Below are 21527 nucleotides of genomic sequence, written 5' to 3' on the forward strand. Positions count from 1 at the left end.
CATTTGTCAAGAAGGGGACTTTTCCATTTGTTTGTAAGTAAGTTTACACAAAAACAATGGAACAGATTTCCACGAAACTTGGTGAAAAGATGAGCTATGGGTCAGGAAAGAACCCATTTTCCCAGGAAGCAATTCATGGATCTAGGTGAAAAAAGGTCTATTTAGGAAACTGATATCTATGAGCTTGATTAAAGTTACAGGGACTGTTGGACTTTGGCAGACGATGGTGCTCTACTGAGTACCTTTCTAGTTACTGGGTTTAATAATAATACTACTACTATTTAAGGTAGAGCCTTAACTTCACTTAAAGACTGGAAGCAGAGAGAAACTTACCTCTACCCCCCCCAAAAGTAAAAAAAATATACATTACCTGAACCTCTAACTATTCCTAATTTACACAATTGAATCTGTACAAAGACAAACTATACACTGCAACAATGTGACATGCACAAAAGTGATGGATTTGTCATTTATGTTTCTCAATAGATATCTTATCTTGTGAATTGAGACATGTACGTCCTAATGCATTTACGTCAAGGCACAGGGAATGACTAGAAATGACGCAGCCAGAAAATAATCAGATTTAATCATTTTGATTCTTCATATTTTCTTTTTTTTTTATTGTTTTGTGAAAAGGATTAAAAAACCATTCTGCAATCAAGGGAAATTCAAAGCCAAATTAAGCCTGTTTTATTCAGACTGAAGTGTTTATAAGGAACTTTTCTATTCTGTTTGGGCTTTTAAACTGATTACAATGACAATATTAGGCTCCATATAAATATATAAATATACCTATTGTGAAGGGTAATGTAGGGTAATGTAGACGCAGCAGAGACAACCGAATATAAACTCAAGATAAAAAAAACGAAAACACCCACTGGTACGCACACTCTTTATCAACACTCTAATACAAGATGCATAATTATGTGGCACTATCTTATTAACCTTTACAACAAAGAACATCCCTCAATAAACGGCTCGTTGCAGCTCTTCGTTTCAGAGCGTTTTTTTTTTTTTTAAACGCACGGATACTTGCAGGATACGCTGAATGTGCCAGAGGGGCGTGCACTTGTGCGGTGACACCCCTTACCACTACAATTCATAATGAACTCTGCAGGACTAATGTGGCACAAATACTTCATAATGTCGTCCGTCTATAAATTCATTTGCTCTTTCATTATTTGTGATTTCTTTTTTTTTTTTTTTCCTCACACGTCCTTGGCCCCGCTCGACTGTTTGTAATTCAGAGCGTGCTGTAATTCTGCAGAGCTCTACAGTTGTAAAAAGTGCCCCCTCGCTCTGCGTTTCTCAGCCTGCTCGTGTTGAGCTTGGGGGGATTTCAGGCTTCTCAGATACCCTAATCAGAACACTGCAAGAGATTTGCCTCTGTGCTGGAATAAATTCTCTTTTTGTTCGGGAGTAAGCTTTTGAGTCACACATTTTAGCACATATGACCCAAACTCTTCCCCTCTGAAAACTCCCTGCAGGCAAACAGACGGGAAATGGGGCTTTGTCTTCTTTTGGCCGCAGTCTGATTTCACACAGAGGATGCGGCAGACGTTCCTTTATCCAGACATCTTAATTACTCCTTATATTATAACAACCCCTTAATGGCACTACTGTGGATTGGACAAACATTGAAAAACAAAATGTATATATGAGATTTTAATTTGGCTTTATTAAAGGGTTTGGTGTATTGGTTTAGTTAGATTTTTGATTTGCTCAATAAACTACAGCTCAGTGGATTTAACAATCCCCAAAAAACTTTATAGTTATAAGAATCTTATCAGTGATACAATGCGATACTTGTCCCAAACCTCTGATATGACCCAAAAGAGCTTCTCCTGAATTGGCGCCAGACAGTAGCAGGTCTAACAGATCTTTGTCGTCATGGTTATAAAAAGGAATATGTGGTTAAGCTTTATTGATCCGGCCCAATTTGTTTAGATTTCGGTGCAAAATGACTTAGTTGACTCATTTGGAAGATTGGGGTTTGGGTTGGAATTGGAATTTGCTTAAGGTAAGAGTTTGTTGTCATGGTTACAACAATAAAAATGAGAACAACATGCACATCCAGTAGGAGAAGATTTTTGATGGGATTAGCAAAATATCACAGAGCGTTTTTAAAGAAAAGGAGAAAATCCTGCAGACGAGGAAGAGCCTTGGTGTTGGAAACGTCACTACGGCAAATAAATCCTTTAACAGGAGCTTCTGGGTCTGTGGATTTTCCCCCTTTTTTCATGGTTACAACAAAAACGAGGTGACGTGGTAGAGAGCTCACGGACAAAAGAAACGTCAAAGCCTTTCAAACAGGAAACAAACAGTGGTTTCCTGTGTCAAAATCCAGTGACGTCACGTTAATCCTCCTTGGCACTACGTCACTCACTCTCTCCTTTACTTGCATTTACTGTGTCATAATGACTGCAGTCGCTAGAGGTCACCTAACAATAAAACGTTACTATGGGTCGTAACAAGCTGTTTGCACAGATAACCTGTGGGGTGTTTTTTATAGGAAGACTCTTTCCAGTATGTTTGATATTTCACAAATGTTATTTCACTGTAAAAACGTGGGACCTTATTAAGTGGCTTCAATGACCTCCACCACTCTGTGCTTTATGTTGTCTTATATCGTTTTCTTTTTTCCAAATCGCACTTGGGCTACGTTAAGATTAGGAATGGATTATTTAGGGTGAAGTTTTTAAGAATCACATTTAATGTACGTAAACTATTGTCATTTAAAACATTTTTAAAAAAGAAAGAAAAACTTATCAAAACATTATCACCTATAGTGTTACATGTCTTTCTACCAAGACTCAACAGTAGAATAACAGGTTCAAGACAAGACCACCAGCTCCAGCTCATGTCATGTTTTTCTTTTAAATGGTCGACAAAAATGATGTTTTGCACATATAATCTTGAAAATCATCAGATAAACCTGAAGAACTAAAATGCTTGCTGCAGCCATTTTAACCGTCTTAAGCTGCTGCTGCTCAGAATGCTGGATTTTGAAATGTTGACATGAAATGGTTCTTCCTGGAGAGAATAGTGTGTCATGATTCTGCCCCATGCTTCTGAGTTTATGAGAGACTTCTTTATTTTTTTTTTATGTTATGGATGTTTTGAGTTTCAGACTCTAAGTTCGCCTCCTTCATTTTTTAAGTTCCACGCATTATACCTGCCTTGCTGTGAGGCATCTGCATTTGGGTCCTCGCCCGATTCGAAATGAGTCATACTCTGCATCCACGTGCTCCTCGGTAGAGTCCCATTTAAACCAGTTGTGAACTTGTTCCGACCTCGATGTGCTTTGATGTCGGAATGTGGAAAGAATTTACGCTGTAAACACAATGTGTTGTATTTATGTATTTAGAGCGTGCAAAAAACATTCTTACACCTTTTTATAATGATTGCACATTATCAAAGAGCAAAGAAAAAGGATCAGATGTCACAGTTATATAAGTAATTTAAATCATATGCTTGTTTTAATCTCGGGCCTTTGTTGACAAAAGTCAGCTATAATATTCATACAACAGTAAGGAAATTATCTGGCTTTGTCAAATTAGCAGAGGGGATGCAGGTCCTAATGTGCACTGCCTTAAAAAATGTAATGTGCCAAAGCTACATAATAGAAGAATATTACAACCACAATTACTGTGATTTATCAGATTAAGATTACTTTTGTTTTCTTCCGTCAGTTTGAGCTTCAAAACAAATACACACCGGAAATGTAGTGTTGATGATGACAACGATCGTTTAGAAGTGACGGAGAGTTTTTTCTTCAGTGATTTTATCGTATCTCACTTAAAGCTAATCTTGATGTAAGCAAACTCAAATTAAAGCTGATAGTCGGTACTTTAAAGACAAAGTGATCGTTTCACTTAAAAATCAACTGTGCTGGAGAAGAGAAAGTCAACATCCCGAAAAATCCTCACTCTCCCTTACACACACACACACACACACACACACACACACACACACACACACACACACACACACACACACACACACACACACTGCAACAGTCCCTTTTTATATTAAGGCTGATAAATTATTTTACAGTAATAACTCTGTGTTCTGCAGTGGGGTGACACCGTGTGTATTTCCTCCCCTTGATTACATTATCCAACACGTGGAATAATAATGTGTGGAGAATTACAGCTAACGTGAGCCGCAGACTAATATCCGCTGCTAATATCCAGCCACACTCAAATAGAATGTGACAGACGTGAAAGACACCGCAGGACTGTGCATCGACCCCCGGCTGTCCATCAATCAAGCAGCGCCACTGACACCTTCCCACAATGCCACAGGGCGCCCGCTGTGAATATTTAACCATTAGAGATGTCTCCTATCGGCTCCTTGGGGACTTTAATGGCTCAGGTGCTGCACTGAGAGAGGTCATTTCTGATCATCTCCCCCTGTTACGTCAACAAGCGCGTTGGGGGCTGGTGTGGGAATTCACCTCCATGTGCATATATTTATCCACATTTGTATTTGAGTGCACTTGGATGGTTATACTTTTTTTCTTTAAACAAATATACTGTTCAAGTGTACTTTGTAAGCTCACAGCATCTTCCCACTCTGTTCCCTCTAGATAGGAGGCATGGAGTCGATAATGTTGGATGTCAGCACAGAGAGGGCACGGCTCCGTTGCAATATCTTGCATCTTACTTTTGCTTCCTACAGCATTTTTCCAGATGCCCTTTTAGTCATCTTCTATGTAGCCAAAGTATACAGCATCTTTTTTTCCCCCTCATTCCCTGTTGCTGCTCTCCTTCTGCTCCTCTCATTGCTATCTTTACACCGTCTTCCACAGATGCATGTTGCTACATTGGTCTCCCACCCGTGTGTGTGTGTGTGTGTGTGTGTGTGTGTGTGTGTGTGTGTGTGTGTGTGTGTGTGTGTGTGTGTGTGTGTGTGTGTGTGTGTGTGTGTGTGTGTGTGTGTGTGTGTGTGTGTGTGTGTGTGCATACGTGTTTGTGTCTACATCTGTGTTTTATGGCCTTGGGGGGTCAGAGGTGTTTATACGAGAGAGGCTGACTCCCTTATTGCGTCCATAACCTGAGTAGATCATACGAAGCCCTGTCATTTACAGTGAATGGGAGCATATGGTGAGCCATAAATGTAATGTAATGAAATGAAATGAAAGCCCATATGGCTGTAAGTACAGCCCCGCATTCGAGCAAACCCAGGGACCGGCTGAGTCAGATCACAGCCAGGCTGGACCTTGCAGGCAGCAGACAGACTGACTGTCATTATAAAAGTATAGGGGGCTCTTAGTGAGGGTCTATTTGTCTGGGTTTGGACCAGGCCACTCACTTTCTATTAATGGAAGCTATACGTGTGCTTCACGTTTGAAGACGACTCCTTTTCTTGTTCAGCCTGACAATGTCTCCGTGGATCCATAAGGAAATGGTTTGACATTGAAGAATGTAACCTGCACAGAGCCCTGACCTCAGTGCTGTAGAAGATGGAAGTGTGGGATGATGTGGAACAGCTTCTGTGAGCCAGGACATCAATGAACCTGTTCAGACCGGGTATTGACGTCCGTCCTGAGTGATCCGATCACAAGTGGACAGCGTTCAAGTTCAGGACAGCGTTAAGTTCAGGTCTGAACGCAGCACACATGTGGCCACGTTCTTTACGCTGCGTGAATGCAAAGCCACACGTGAATGACCGCCTACCCAGCTGATGTCCTCTGACCCTCTACAGTCTCCCAATGAACAACCATATTTTTACATTGATGTGTTTGTAGCGACCGCCACAATATCAACGCTAATTAACACATGATTGATGCTTTTCTTTAATTGGTAATTTCTGTCTTCATGGCTACATGCTTACATTTATTCAGTCCCTGCTGATTCCTCTCGCTCTCCAGCTCTCTTAATCTCTCTACCACCAACACACACACACACACAAACATGAACTCTGACTGGGTTAGAACAACATAATTTGGTCTTTGTGGACAGAAAAGACGTACGTGATTATTTGCACACAGAGCGGGGAAGTGAGATCCCATCAGGCCCAATGTGAGCAGCTATAGGCTCCAAAAGAGTGGAGCCTGTTAAGACCAGCAAAGGTTGTGTGGCTGTCCTCATAGTTTTGGCCATGCGGCGTGGGAGCTTTTCAGGGAACACCTTGTCACAGTCACTTTTGGGGCGTTGGGTTGCACCGGGACGTGGTGGTGTCAGCGGTGACAGGGGCTGAAATGATTTTGGCTGATGGTGGTTAATGATGATGCTCACGACAACATTAATAAAAGAGAGAGAAAGAGAGACATCCCTCACCTCTGTCAGCTCGTGTGCATCAGGGGTGAGGTGTGCTGGTGGTTGCCGGGGAGACCGCGGGGGATGTGCGGCGGGGACTGACTCCTTGTGATGACCAAGCAGCTTTGCCTTTGCCTCACGTCGCGAGGCCCTCCCAGCATTTGTCTCCCCTCTGATTAGCATTCGCAGGCCCGACCGACTCCCCCCATAAATCCAATAATGGTCGTGAGCGTGAGTCATTGACTCGGTAAAGCTGCTGAACACGTCGTTATTACTAACCCCACAAAACATGGGAGGAGGAGGGAGACAGAGGAGAGACGTGGAAGGATAAAAATAACTGAAAGGGTATCTAAGGGAATAAACACAAATCTCCACCTCTTTGAGCATGTAACAGTATTTTTTTATTTATGAGAATGAACTTGATTAAGAGTAATTTTTTTCTGTCTCCTTTCCTATTATGTAACATCAGTACTGAACAGCAATGGCATTCGTCAAGGATACGTCCTCACTGAACTCCCAGTATCAAGGTGTGTGACGTGTCGTTGTTCTCTGCCCACAGGAACTCAACGTACTGCATGAAGGTGTCCATGTCTCTGACCGTGGCGGAAAATGAAACAAACCTGTGCTACAACTCCGACATGAGACGAAGCGAGAAGGCCGAGCTCAGCAAGAGTAAAGACATCCTGTGTCCCGACATCGACGACTATGTTGAACCTGGAAAAGAGCCGGACATCATCTGGTACAAGGTGGGCCGATGTTTGTTCAGATGTGGTTGTATCTCTCTCCTGACGGTTCCCTCAGGTTTTCTGTTTGTCTAATACTTAATACATTTGCAATGTTTTGGGGAAAAGTAATAAGGAGCGCAACCATCTCTGTGATGACACCACAGAGAAATACTCTTACACGGTGCATTGGTTTGTTTTCATCTAAATTCTTGGCTGTTTATGTTCAAAAGCCTTGTTGGAAACATGGTTCCAGATCCCTCAGACAGATTACTCTATAGAGATTACGTTCAGGTGAGGGGTGGTGCAGAGGCACGACGTAATGTATTCATTCCGCTACGGAGATCGCATGTTTCTGTTTAAAGCACATCGACACCGGCGTTGGCCCTTGAAAAAAAACAATTTTCTTCACCATCTTGAAATCATCTTCATTGGTGCTCTCTACGTGTGTGGCTCCGCTTTTTGATCCTGCTATCTTTGTCAGGGTTTTTTTCACATTGGCTCCTTCGGATATTCTGCGGACTTTATACTAGGGGGCTGGCTGGAGAAAAGTCTGGACATCTGCTTTCACACATACATTTCCTTGTGGATTTTAGTGCATGTCTGAAAGCAGCTTATATATGGATGCAAATTATAACAGAGAATTACGTGCGCTATGTTTGCTGTGCACCATTCTGAAAGTCATCTGAACAGACTAAGGACAGAGGGCAGCCACAGAGACCCCTTTCACTGGAAACTCTTGTGAAGAGAATATTGTGCGACACCACTCTCTGCCCTGCAGAATGAGTGGATGTCCTCCAAATGCTCCCAGTCCCTGATCTTTATTCAGCGTGCACCTTCTCCTCCCTCACCTGGGTCCTTGTCTTTTCCTGGGTCATGCACGGCCTGCGGACAACAGAGTGCATCCTGAGAAGGGCTCAGGCCAGACTAATCACAGGCAGATCAGCAGTAGATTAGCTGGCCGGGCCTGACCTCTAGGTTTTTCCAGAATTCAATTATGGCCAGGGTAATGACTGGGAGTGCTGGAACCCAGAGTTATTTGGATGACTGTGGAGCTGCAGTGATTGAATTCAAAGTTTGCCAGGGGCAACGGTGGAATGGAATCTGCCGAGCCATCCTTGTCCCCTACCAGAGCACCGAGGGGCTGGAGAGAGGATCATGTCGTGGAGTCACACACTGTGCCTGCACACACATGTACTAACACACACACACACACACACACACACACACACACACACACACACACACACACACACACACACACACACACACACAGCTGCTGCATAGACACACTTGTTTTGCCTGCAGAGACCACTGTATAATAATAACATTCTCTGTCCTCTGTGGCTGTACGGAAGTATTGAATGGAGAATATTCAGTTCAGTGCAATAAATCTTGATCTGATAAGTAGGATAATGGCTCGGCCTTATCATTTTACTGTATGGAGGTTTTATGTCAGCGTGCAAAGCCATGCGTCCCTATCACTTTATCCACCTTCTTAATGCTCAGTGACAGGGTTGATGTTTTGTTTGACTTATCCGTTTTTCTCCGATGCACAGGAGTGCCGTCCCAAGCAGTGGCGGGCCAGCATCGTCCAGAAGAGAGACATTCTGACTTTCCAGGACGTAAAGGAAGACGACATTGGGAATTATACCTGCGAAATCCAGTTCGGTGGTTTTGTGGTCAGGAGGACCACTGAACTCACAGTAACTGGTAAGTTTCTACATGAAAAGAAAAAGAAAATATTAAAACCAGAATGGCCCTCAGTGGAGAGCATTTACTTACAAACAAACAAATGGACAGGGGTGAAAACATAACTTCCTTTGCGGAGGTAATAAAGTGTGCGTTTGTATGTGTGGATACAAATTATACTCTAAAGATTGAGCACAATAGCAGTTGTATCCATTTAAGATGGAGAAGAAGTAGATCACACGCACACACACCACTGAGCACTGCACCAATGTCCTGCTGCTGTGTTAATTGCTCGGGGAAGAAGAATGCTGTGGCCTGGCATCCATCCCTCCTTCTTCTAACTCAGCAATTTCGCGCCAACCAAGCGGTGTTGAAATATTTAAGGCTATAGGCTGAACCCCCTCACACGGAGCGCTCCGGAGCCAGGACCAAGGTCAGGAGATTAACAGTACAGTTACTCTGCCCGCTCGCTGTCTCTGTCTCTTTGCCTCGCACAGCTGCAAGTTGAGCAATAAATAAATGCATTCATGTGTTCTTTAATAGTGTGAGTGTTCTGCAGGGTCAACTACTCTATTATGGCTGATGAAAAGGTCAAATACAGTTTTTATCCCCTCTCTCCTTTTCCCTGCTCTCAGGCCAGGTCCGATTGTTCCACCCGTCATATTCCAGTATCCACATCTGTTTGATGATGTCTGTTTATACTGTGTCCACTGGGGTCACATTGTATAAAGTCTAAAGTTAAAGTCTAAAGTTGTGTATGTATTGTGCTCAGTGATGCTGGAGGAAATTAACTGCAGCATTGTTTGACCTCCAGCTTTGGAAAATATTATTGCTACCACCACTGTTGAATAAAATGCAATAACATTATGTTTTCATTATTGCTATTTGGTGCATTCATTGCATCATTTTGATAATGAATCTTTATGAGATGCTAAAATCAAGTTAGGGCCTCGCAATTAGAGCCTTCATATGGGAAATGCTTTACACAGGTTAGCAAAGGTTACATATCTCAGGCCTTTCTTTTGGATAAGACTAAAATCCCATCCTGGAGATGCGGCTTTGAGAATGGTTGGTCTTGTGATTGATGGACCAGAATTTCATCCTCAGCCTCAACAAGTGTGAGGCAGGTAGGAAGAAGAGACACTAGATTTAGTTGTATCACTCTTACATCAATCTTACAGGATTGTCTTTAAAAACTGGAAATCCCTTGGTACATGCATGAGCGACATATTACCATACAGCATGTGATGGACCGCCAGCTGTAGGTTCTTTAAACAAATGCTGGTTCTATGCAGTTTAAAGGGTCAAAAGAAGCACAACTTCCTTTCTCTCCATTATGGTATATTGGGATATAAGCTGTTATGACATTGATAGAATTTGGGTTGCTCACAGAACTAATAAATAATACTTTTTCAGTCGGACAACTCACGTTTCAAATGTTTATACCAGCAGCAAAAGTTAGTTTGGCCTCAACTTCATTACTCCCTCAGATATGGTTAGCTAGATATAATTGGAGTGTGTATGATGGGGGATTGTGAAGAGTGACTCTGGAGTAATGTGTCTCTGGAGTAAACGTGTCTCATTTATGTGAACTATTTTTCTGTGACAGTGTGTCTGGGAGGAAACGTTGTGTTCTAGTTCTTTGAGCAAAGACAAACTAAATTCTTATTATTGTTATTTAGATTTTAAGTTTACTCTGTGTGATTGCACACTGTTATGTTTTGCAAGTTACCACGTTGACCATATGGTGTATGTGTGCTTCTGTCGGCCTGTCGGCATGACCTCAATGTTCTTTAATGATGTTCGTCATAAAACCTTTATTGGGTTATAAATATCCACAGTCAACATTAATGATACACAGAGGAGGGAGGAGAGAATAGAAAAAATGAATGAAAAGGTACAAAGAGGCAAAAAATTAAGAAACGCAGAGCTTTTTCTTCCTACATGAGCCGTCCATGTTGTTTGTATACAATTTGAGGTATGAATATAGTGAGTGAACAACAGGAGCAGGAACCATGTGAATAAGAGTGAGACAGTGAGCAAGAAGAAAAGAAATAAGGTATTTTTACATTTGATTTTATTTCCCCCTTTGCTCTGTAATCTTATCATTTTACCAGAGCTATAGTTTCGTCATAGGCCTTGCACCTGCATACCACTCTGCACGTGCACGCCCCCACATCCAGCCACAGAGAAACACCCACGCAATGTCTGAGGTACCTCGATGCTTGTTCCTCATAATGAAATGTCTACAAGTCATCAAAATGGAGGAAGCAATTTTATGTGACACGCAGGCTCTAAAGCTTTATTGCCGAAGGTTGATGTTGAGATCCGACAATTGTTTCCCCTCCTGAAGTAGGTAAAATAATTGACGTGAGGCACATTTCCTAAACGAAGACGACGCTCGATGTCGCCTTGTAAACTGTCTGAATGGGACTCGCCCAGTGTCTCATAGTAATTTTAAAAACTGCCAGCGACTCAGTCTCCAGTCCTCCGTCAGATATGCTGCATCTGCTATAAAATTACGGCTCGCTCTATTACCAAAGCATTTTGCCTTATTAACATACCAGTGGGGGTCCTCCTTTAGTATCCTGCTGATCACCATAGGCTCATTTCCTTTAATAAACCTACGCCATCATCCCCTCAAGTGGGTGTGACATTATCCACATTTTATCACATCCTGTTAAAACCGACATTGCCTGGATGGTAAGCATAAAAGGCCAAGCCACGTTTGAGATCCGAGGGCAAACGCTGGAGTTTATTTGATAGGCCACGAGGATGAAGGTGGTCATTAAGTTTAACTAATCTTAAATGAAGCACAATAGAAACTGGTCTTTGCTCTGACCCTGTGCAAGCTGTGCACGAGTGTGTGTGTGTGTGTGTGTGTGTATTCTGTTCGGATCTTCCTGCGCCATGTAACAGCCTCCATTTAAAGGAGTAAAGGAGCCTCGTTCAGAACTGGGGTCAGTCTTGAAATAGAGGTTAACTATGGGAATAAACACAGACTCGTCTCAGATCAGGCTGATGCAGGAGCACCTTAATCAAGCGCCGATGCTCCTCAGGTTAATAGAAATGTAAAAGAAACAGCAACCCCCTTGCCTCGTTTTATGTTCCCTCCGGTTTACGTCGGGGTGCATTTAAATGCTCCTGTCTCATCCTCGGCATCTGGACAGGAGGAGGCAGAGCCCGTGCAGCGACGGGGGTGTGTATGGAGAATAAAAACATCATTATCAACAGATGGAAAGTCTTTGTTTTCTCTTCCCCCTCCATAGACCTTCACCTCAACCTCCCATCTGCAAAGAGAGTGCCTTTTTGTGTACTCTTATAATTGATTCATAGCCGCAGCAGGTTCGCTATTTCCCCATTTACTCTGAGGAATACAGAGCGCGGTCAGATTAATCTACGCTCATGTTTACCCCTTTCTACTATCACAGACACGGGAAGCAATACATCAGATAAATACCGCAGCCCACCTATCACTAATTGATGCATGCATGTACAGTAAGGGTGGTGTTTGTATTCTTAAAGTTATATATGCATTCCTACAAGTGTCTGGCGTGATATATTACGTTTTGTAATAGTACATCTTAATCATTTCTACTGCATTTTTACGGTCCTCCCAGGCCTCATTCCAGCACTGCGATGGTAATGCCTACAATACTGTAACACCAGATAAAAGCCCCGTTCAGCTGATGTATGCGGCTCCCTCTGCGTTCTGTCGGAAAGGAAAATATTATACAGAGCGAGCTGAAAAGGATAAAGAGAACAAGGGAGTGAAAGTGACTGATAACGGCGAAGGAGAGGGAGGAAAAGAGATAGAAAGAATGAGGAAGATAGAGCAGTTGCCGCTCCGGTATCTTATCTATATTCTTGCCAGTGTTTCCCAGCAGAAGCTGTGTGTCCAGGACTATAAACAGACTATTATCCCAGTGTTTATCACAGTGCACATTACTGTTTGCCTCTGTCGGACTTACTGTAATGGAGTCGTTTGGTTTTGATGGATGCCTCGGGCGTGGGTTTCTATCTGTAGCTCCCATTATACCTCTGTCTGCATGCACTCGTTGTAGAAACGTCTGCCTGCACATTCGGCATCGCCCGAAAGCACGGTGATTGAGGTTATGGCCAATGTAAATGTACCGTTTGGCACAGTGAATTGCAGGGGCAGAGGGCAAGAGGAAAATCGAGGGGAGGAGAGGAATCTTCTGCCTCGCGTTACCTCTGGTAGAATGTCCTCGGCGAGCGGGGGCGATGCTCGGGAAGCTGGGTTTATGTGCTCTGGATAAACAGATACTGTATATGCGTATGTGATACGGCTGAGGGTGTTTCATTTGTTTGCTGGTGGGGTATTTTCCTTTAGTCCCTGCTCACCGTATCGGAATATTCTCCAGGAGGCACCTGCTTCATCGCGGTAACCTGATTGTCCTTGCCTCTCTCGGCCAGATCTCACATTTGAGACAGGACAACATGCATATTGTGCGTGTTTGTGTGTGTATGTCGTCTGTGTGTAATGAGGGGCTGAGGTGTGGGGAGGTGATCCAGGACATCGTCTCATTGCAGTAAAAGGTTCCTTACAGTTCTTCTGCTTTGGGGTCACCTTCAGAGGCACGAGCACTTCACAGCCTTATAAAATGTTACTGCCTGTGTGCACATGTGCGAGCAGCACTGTGTGATTTATTCATTTATTTATTAATTTATGATCACCACGATAGCGTGACTTTTACCTGGCCAGCTGGGCATAATCTTATCACAGCGGATGTTGAAGCAGCAGGCGGAGAGACGGAGGCAGAGGCAGTCAGCAGGGACACGGCGAAAGAGGACGGTGGCGTTCGCACCTCCTCCGTCTGTTCCCTCTGACTGTCGGTCTGAAGGTTGATAGATAGATGGAGAGGCAGCGATTAGAGCTGATATTATCCTGGAGAGCAGGGAGAGGAGGAATGAACGGGGTGAGATAAGAAGTGCAGGGTGAGAAAATAAGATGGGTTTGCTCTCGCCTGAAAACCTTCTCCATCTCTCGGTGTCTGTACGCCTGAGCCTTTACGTGACTGCATCGCACCTGTGCCGCCTGTTGTGTTTGTGCTAAACACTCACACTCGGCTATACGTCCTCGGGGAGAAGATGATAAAATCACACCGGAGAAAAGTGTTACTCCAGCAGTTGACTCTTCCTGACACATGTGTACAGTATGCACCTGTACGCACGCACACACACACATGCACGTCAATCAAACACAGGAGGGCCCAGTGCTCCCAGTGGGAAAAGCACAACTAACTCGTGTCCGTCCAGCGTGTAGGATATCTGTCGTGTCGAGCGACACGTTTTTAAAGCCTATAAATTTAATGAGCGGCTGAGTAACTCAATGAAACGACTATTACCACTGTAGGGTGGAGAAGAGCGACTCATTAGTTTAAGGTCAACTATCACTCTCATCATTAACCAATCTCTCTCTTTCTGCGGCGCTCGTCCTCACCCCTAACCTCTCCTCCCCCTCCCCTCCCATCCTCCCCTCCTCCCCCCTGTGTCTCTCAAGTGTTCTCCAACTCGCTTCATCTCTGTTCACCAGAGTCGAAGCAGGCCAGGGTTCACATTGTTTTAATTCAATTAAAATTGACATCAATCTGCATGTGACGAATGAAATTTACATCCTCCCCAATTAATCTTGCCTGACCTACCCCCCACTCTACACACACACACACACACAGCCTCAGTCCCCAGTTATTATCATTATCCAGGCATATAAGGCAGGCAGACGTGAAATTAAAATAATATACTTTTTTCTTATGGTGCCTTTTTGAAGTGTAGGTCAATAATTAAACAGAGGTTGCACATCTGGAAAAGACACCGATATTTCAGAGACCAGTGACAAATGGTACACACAACTTTACATTTCACTGTTACATGAGCATTTTAGAGTCGTTACAGCAACTGCTTGAAGGACATCAGTGTTTGTCACAACTTCCCCTAATAAAACAAATTTGAGCATTATCTTTACTGCTTTGCCTTTGAGCATCGCAGGGGAGCTTGAGCCAATCCCAGCTCGCATTGGGTGAGGGGGCCGGGTACACCCTGGACAGGTCGCCGGTGTACCACAGGGCCAACATACAGAGACAAATAACCATTCATTCTCACATTCGCACCTACTGTCAGTTTAGAGTCTCCAATTAACCTAACACCAATCTGCATGTCTTGAAGAGGAAGCTGTAGAAAACCCACGCAGACATGGGGAGAACATGAAACGGGAGCATTATTGCTGTGAGGGGACAGTGAAAAACACTGCGCCACTGTGCCCCCCCCCCAGCTTCATAGTTTAACAGACAGATATGACAGTGGCATCTTCTCATCTGACTCTTGACACAAAGGTGAGGAAACATCGTTACCCTAAACATTTAACTCTTCCTTTCAACATTCGGCCCTAGATTTTCAATTATTTTTTACATCTTTCTCATTTTTAAAAACCCAGTAGATTTTACAAGAATGCCATCTCCTTCAAATACCCAGAATTTAATCAAAGGATGGACCACTTGGAATTCATTTTGAGTGAGAGTATGCTGGAGATTGAATTTGAACTTGATATTAAATGATGAAAGGAAGTAATTAAATATCCAGTATAATGGCTTCCCTCGTATTCATTTAATGTGTCTGTATTTTGACTACAATAGCTCTGTTTTTGTTAAAGCATTCAGTTTGCCAAGTTGCCTTGACGGACATTTTCTTGAGCGCTGCCCCTGTAAGCCTGCTGAAACACTGCAGGTGTAAGCCCACCCCTCGCTGGTGCAAGTAAATCCAACGCGCTGAAAAGAAAAACAAAACACTGTGGTCATGTATTCTCCTGCTGACGGAAATCAGCCATGTTGGGGCATCAATTCGCCTCCAATCCCTTGTCTCTGGAGAGGTCGGATCTCTCTCCCTCCGAGTACAGTATGTAGCTTATTACCTCAACATGCATGTTCGAGCAGCCTCTGCAAGCTGCAATTTTGCCTCAATTTTTACATCCTGCTCCTGCTCTGAAAGATAAGGTCCCTTTGAACTGTTCGCTGGGAGAACGCTACACATGAAGTTCAAAGCCTACATGTGAGTTACTGTGCAATTTTGTGCCTTAAAGCAAAGTCAGAGTTGCTCCTACACTCAAATGTCTCTACACTGTAGTAGGTGCTCTAACAAGCCTGCTGAAACAAAGCAGGAAATTGACACCTTCTCTCTAAGAGTGCAAGTGTTTCTTTCCCTCTCTCGCCTTCACTATATGCAGCCTATTGCCTTGCCATGCATTTTCCAGAAGTGTCTGTAAAGCTGCTTTCATTAGTATCCAGCTCCTTACTATATATAGTGATGGACGACGTGACAGGCCCCCAAAAATCACCACCTGGTGGCTGGCTGCAGTATACGTCATAAATCATGCCTACTCCATGTTAACAAATTGGACGTGGACCATATTTCAAAAGTAAATTATCGTTTCTGTAATTTTAGGTATTCTTATCACACTGATGTTCTTTCAAGTGTTTTTCTGCTGAGTTTGTTTCTAATTAGTTATTTGATGCGATAAAAACAGGGGGAAACATCAGGATTGACGGCCGAGACTAACTCATGATTGGTCGAGTGTGTGCATTGACAGGATTTTGCTTACGCAGCTCCAAGATGGCGACACACTTTTAGGGCTGGTTAGAGAACCCAAGAGCAGAACACTGAGACGGGATCGGGCTGGGTGCAGGAGGAAGCCGATCTGAGGGAGGATCCAGAGCAGAGGAGATCAGGAGGGCTTGATGGTGAGGACGAGCCAGAGCTTAGGTCTGGTCCAAAGCGATAGAGGAGAGTTCAGGGTGGTGGCTGGACTCCTGCGATGAGGCAGGAGGGAGCAATGGATGGAGGCAGGAGTCAGGCAGAGGAAGTGCAGGTACAGAGAAACACAGAATACTGGCTGGCAAAACAAGGCGCGACAAACACGACTGACTGAACTGAGTCTGTGATCTGAGTGTTGTGGGAGGAACCAGGTATTTGTAGCTGAAGAGGCTGATTGTGATGACAGCTGGTGGCCTGACTCCTGCACATCTCTCTGCTGTAATCAACACACACACACACACACACACACACACACACACACACACACACAGGGAGGGGGAGAGAGACACACTGCAGCTCGGCAGAGGTTGAGGCCCTGACACATTCATATCTGAGATATTTTAGCTTTATTTCTGTATAGTGGGAAGTGGAGACATGTCATCCAACTTTACTTACAGTCTATGTGACTATAATACAAAGTCCAGGATAAAGGTACACAAAAGGGTTTAAATCCTACATGTGAGTTGCTGTCCTTTTTTTTTTTTTACCTTAATGTGAGGTGAGCAGGTTCCTGTCGCCTCATTTTTAACACAGCAGTAGCTGCAGCTGCGCTAATGACCTTAGTGTGAAGTTTAAATTGAACATCTGGCGGAGATGTTCTCGTGATTGAGCGTGTTACTTACAGTACAACACCTTGTACTCACATTAGTGGGTTTGTCTCTCATTCTCGGCCCGTCTCCCCCCCGCTTATGTGCTCACTAATGAAGTTACAATACAATGTTGGCCATTTTGACACTGATCACGTTATGGCCTTTGTTATTCTGATCTCGCTGCAATCCCCCTTCTACTTGCCGGCAATCTAGTTGTAATTGGCCCCTTATGTCCTGACTCACTTCTCCCTTCAGACATTTGCCTTTCCCTTCCCTTCCTTTCTTCCCCTTCTCTTACACCCACCGCCCCCGTCACCCCACCCCCAAAAGGCACCAGCTAATTTTGGGTGTGTTCAGGTGCTGGCTCGACAGAAGAAGTTTGCTCCCAGTTCTGTTATAGCCGGAGCGGTGCCAGCTGCTGTGCGGTTATGAAAAGGTTATACAAGGATATGAAAAGGCTGAAGGTCAATAAGAGGGTACTAACTAACCATCTCATTATACAGTGTCCTTAAGAAAAGAACGCTCCAAAAAAAAGACCTCCCTCCAATTAAAAGATAAGAAGGTGACCATTAACAACCACAGGGGACGGGGACAGAAAATACAGAGATTGTCACACGTTTGATCTCAGCCACAAAGCAGTAATAGACACGCTCTTCAGCAAACCCTGAAGTGTCCAAATTAATGAAGGGCTACAATAGGTGTGTGTGTGTGAGCGTCTGTGGCTGTATTTGCATACACGTTTATGCATGTGTGCGCCCACAGAAGGTGAATGCAACATGTTAGACATGAAGTGTGGAGAACAGGAAATATGGGAATTTTCTGGTGGGTTTCTCAGCGCTGTACAAACCAAAATAAACAATGTCAAACATCTGGCATCATCCCTCTCTCACTCCCATTTTTTCCTTACCTTCCTGTCTCTGTGTTAACCCCCAATTCCCTGTAATTTTGGAGCTTCATAAGATTGAAGCACCCCTTGCCCTTTCCTCGTCTCTCCGTACTCTAAATCATACATGAAGTGTGCAGTCAGTGCCTGTGAGACCTGGGGTGGAGGCACAAGGAGAACTCCGTTAATACTATCCGCAGAAGAAGAGCCTCTGTGCGCATGTGTTTGTGTGTGTGCACGCATTTGTATTTGGTCTGTCCTGCCCACTCACCTCAGCAGCACTGAATAATATCCAGTCTGCATGTCCCTCTACATCATAGTTATTTTGGGCCCAGCAGCGATGCCTCCGAGAATGTCAGTCATGTCAAAATAAGGGGGATTTTTTTTTTCAGTTCCTTCCAGTGAGTCCGTGACTAAACACCTTAACTGTCATTACCATTTTGTGTTGCCGTCACTTTCTCTGGTTCACAATGGAAATGATGTCTTTACGGCAGCATTGCAGCTTCTCCTGCTCTGTCTCTCGCTCTCCTCCTCTGGCACCCATGCATAGTTAGAGAGGCTGTCCGGGAAGTCAGTGTCAGCATCTACAGTGTGTGTGTGTGTGTGTGTGTGTGTGTGTGTGTGTGTGTGTGTGTGTGTGTGTGTGTGTGTGTGTGTGTGTGTGTGTGTGTGTGTGTGTGTGTGTGTGTGTGTGTGTGTGTGTGTGTGTGTGTGTGTGTGTGCATACTTGTTTTAGTGCATGGTTGTGTACATCACTGCAGCTGCCCATCTGTATGTTCATGCCTGTGTGTGTGTGTGTGTGCGTGCTCTGTGTACACATCCATGCGTGCCTGCCCAGCTGTGATAAGTGCAAATCAATGGTTGAGTTTCTCTTCCACCTGTTCCTCCCTGAAGCCAGTTGCAGACACACAGGTGAAAAGTCCCACCTCTTCTCTCAGCCACAGAAAAGATGGTTTCTCTAAAATCAGGCCGTCGACCAAAAGACCAGATGAGATGATGGTTAATAGGCTGCGGCACCAATTTTACCAGTTTTCTTTGGCATAGCAGTGATCAGGTCATGGGGGGGAAACCTTATCGTGGGTCATACTTAATTATTGAACACATATCACACTAACCTCTCTAATGTGATGGCTGGAGGTGCTTTTCTTCAAGCCTAGAGTGTGATGTCAGATGGTAGTGGTGATGATGCTAAAACGGCTGAAAAGCCAGAGAGAAAACCTGGACATTTCTTGTGGTTTCTTTCTGTGATTTCTGTGTTGTATCAGTAATCCACTCTGCAATGGTTCTTCTAGACAAATTGACAATTTTACTTTTCAAAAGACTGTTAAAGCAGCTTGGCAGTGTCAACAAGGCCCCTCTCCACAAATCTTCTCCTTCTGGAATGCGGTTTCACCTCATTAGCTATTTTGCCTGCTCAACACAAAACTTGCCTGTGTAACATTGTCTCTGTTAGAATGTGGTCTTGTGAAATTTGCTTGATCGACAACCAAACTCCGAAGCATGCTAACTCTATCCATGTATGTCTTTGCAACTCCTCCGGCTGCAGGTTTCCAGCTGTAATGATGCAGGAGATTGGCTTTTTTTTTCATAATTGCGACCAAATCCTCACAAACACTTATCTTTAACTTTTTCTTTCAAATAAAAAAGGTGATCATCTTCACCCTGACTGTGAAAAAATAATTGCCAATTTTCTGCATTTGTCTTATTGGATGGATCAAATTGTCTAATGGGGCTTATACAACCTGCAGAACACCGGTGGCTGTCAGAATACATAGGCTGTTAGTGTTGGAAGATCATGCTGATAAATGTCTCTGATTGCTGCATTCACCTTGCTGAAATCACACACTCTAATTTTTATGTAGTCAGATGCTCAACAATAGGAAATATGTTTTGTAATATGAAATATGTCTCTTCTCCTCCTCGTCTCTTCCCTGTGCCGCCCTTTAGATTTGTCTCCTTCCTTCTCGCCTGTCACCACTCCTCTCTCCTAACTTCTTTTGTTGTCGCTCAAAAAGATAGGAGGTGGAGACAGGTAATTACTGTGGGCGAGGGCCGTTTCCCTGTCCTCTCATTTTCTTTATATTCTCTCCCACAAACCCCATTACCTTCCTCTCTCTCGCGCTGTCTCTGTGGTTATTTTTAAATCCCCTCTAATTACCCACTTTAGAGAGATGAGAGAAACTACCGGAGACAAAATCTATAGAAATACTGTATAATACAGATGTATATTTTGATAATGTATTTCCCTTCTCTGTCCGCATGGTTTTGAATCCCAGTGTGGCGCAGTGTGAGGGTTGGGTCCATTCCTTCAGTTGTTGTTTAGCGGTGCAGTGGAGCAGGCTTTATGCTGATTAACTGCATCACGTCTGATGGATTCCCAGCGACCTCTCCACCCCACAATATAGCTCTGGGAGCCTTTCATGGGAAAAAGGCTTCCCTTTTTAATTAGACAAGAATAGGAAATCTATTAGTGAATGCAGGGAAGGCTCAGCGGCGAATTGGGGATTGCTGAATGCTGCTCGTGTTGAACTAACTACGGTCATCTCCCAAGGAGACAAGGGGCTTTCTGTATCTCACAGCTATCAGCGGAAAAACAACATATCACAGAAATAAATGCTCCCATATCCGTATCAATAGGCCTTTTTCACAGCGGACATTTTCACTTGTTATAGCAGGAAAAGGCCAGATGTTACCAGTAACATTTACAATGGCTCTGTTCTATTCATGTGTCCCAGTCATCCATGACGGTGTGACAGTGATCTAACATGAACAATGGTGAACAACAGGACCCTGAAAATAAATGGAATACAGCCATCGCTGTGCCATGTCAAATATCTGAGCCTCATCTGAAAAAACGGTCTTTTTACGGTCTAGTTTTGTTGTATTTTAAACATATGCTGAATTTTTACACGCTAAATGTTGGCTTCACTCAATTTTTACTACAAAACCATGAAAGAGTCCTGGATCAGAGCTCCTTCCAGCTAAGATTTTGCTTTCACAGAGAGAAGAGAAGATGCTTTCCTGAAATGACAGGGCTAGAAATAGTCTATAGTTTTTCTTATCCTTAATAAATCTGATTAAAATGCCAACTAACTAACAGTGTATTTATCTTCGCGATAACAATAATAAGTGTTGCCTGTCTTCTATTGACATCCTTTGCTGTCAATCTATTACAACCCATGAATTGGCTACAACGTTCCCATGGGTCAAATTAACATGGGCAGTGTAGTTTATCAGCTAAACACAACATACCACATCCCGTATTGAAAATCCTCACTACCGCACCAAATGGGTATCGACCCACAGCTGGAAATAAAGAACAATTACGGCTGAGTAAAGGCTCATTTATGCTGCCTTTACAAGAGATACGTCCGTTTCAAACAATGTATCCCTCACGACCCTCATACTTCCATGCTTAGTTGATGTTCGCGTTTCTGACGTCAAGAAACGCGCACTTTGTGGACGAGGTTGTTGTAATGTAAAGAAAGAGGCAAAAGCAGCACGTTGTCCCTGTGCCAGGCCGAATCATACAGATGTATTCTTAACCACT

General features: G+C 43.7%; 1 protein-coding gene across 5 annotated transcripts in view; it reads left to right on the top strand.

The window, feature by feature from the left end:
• Positions 1-21527, top strand: part of il1rapl1a (interleukin 1 receptor accessory protein-like 1a) — a 165671-nt gene that overhangs the window by 72183 nt on the left and 71961 nt on the right. For all 5 annotated transcript variants that reach the window (XM_034574134.1, XM_034574131.1, XM_034574136.1 and 2 more), the window contains exons 4-5: positions 6823-7009; positions 8545-8698. In XM_034574134.1, the coding sequence (XP_034430025.1) occupies positions 6823-7009; positions 8545-8698 (341 nt within the window). The remainder of the gene's footprint in view (positions 1-6822; positions 7010-8544; positions 8699-21527) is intronic.

The sequence above is a fragment of the Hippoglossus hippoglossus genome, chromosome 21 (genome assembly GCF_009819705.1).
Source record: "Hippoglossus hippoglossus isolate fHipHip1 chromosome 21, fHipHip1.pri, whole genome shotgun sequence".
NCBI classification, from domain to species: domain Eukaryota; kingdom Metazoa; phylum Chordata; class Actinopteri; order Pleuronectiformes; family Pleuronectidae; genus Hippoglossus; species Hippoglossus hippoglossus.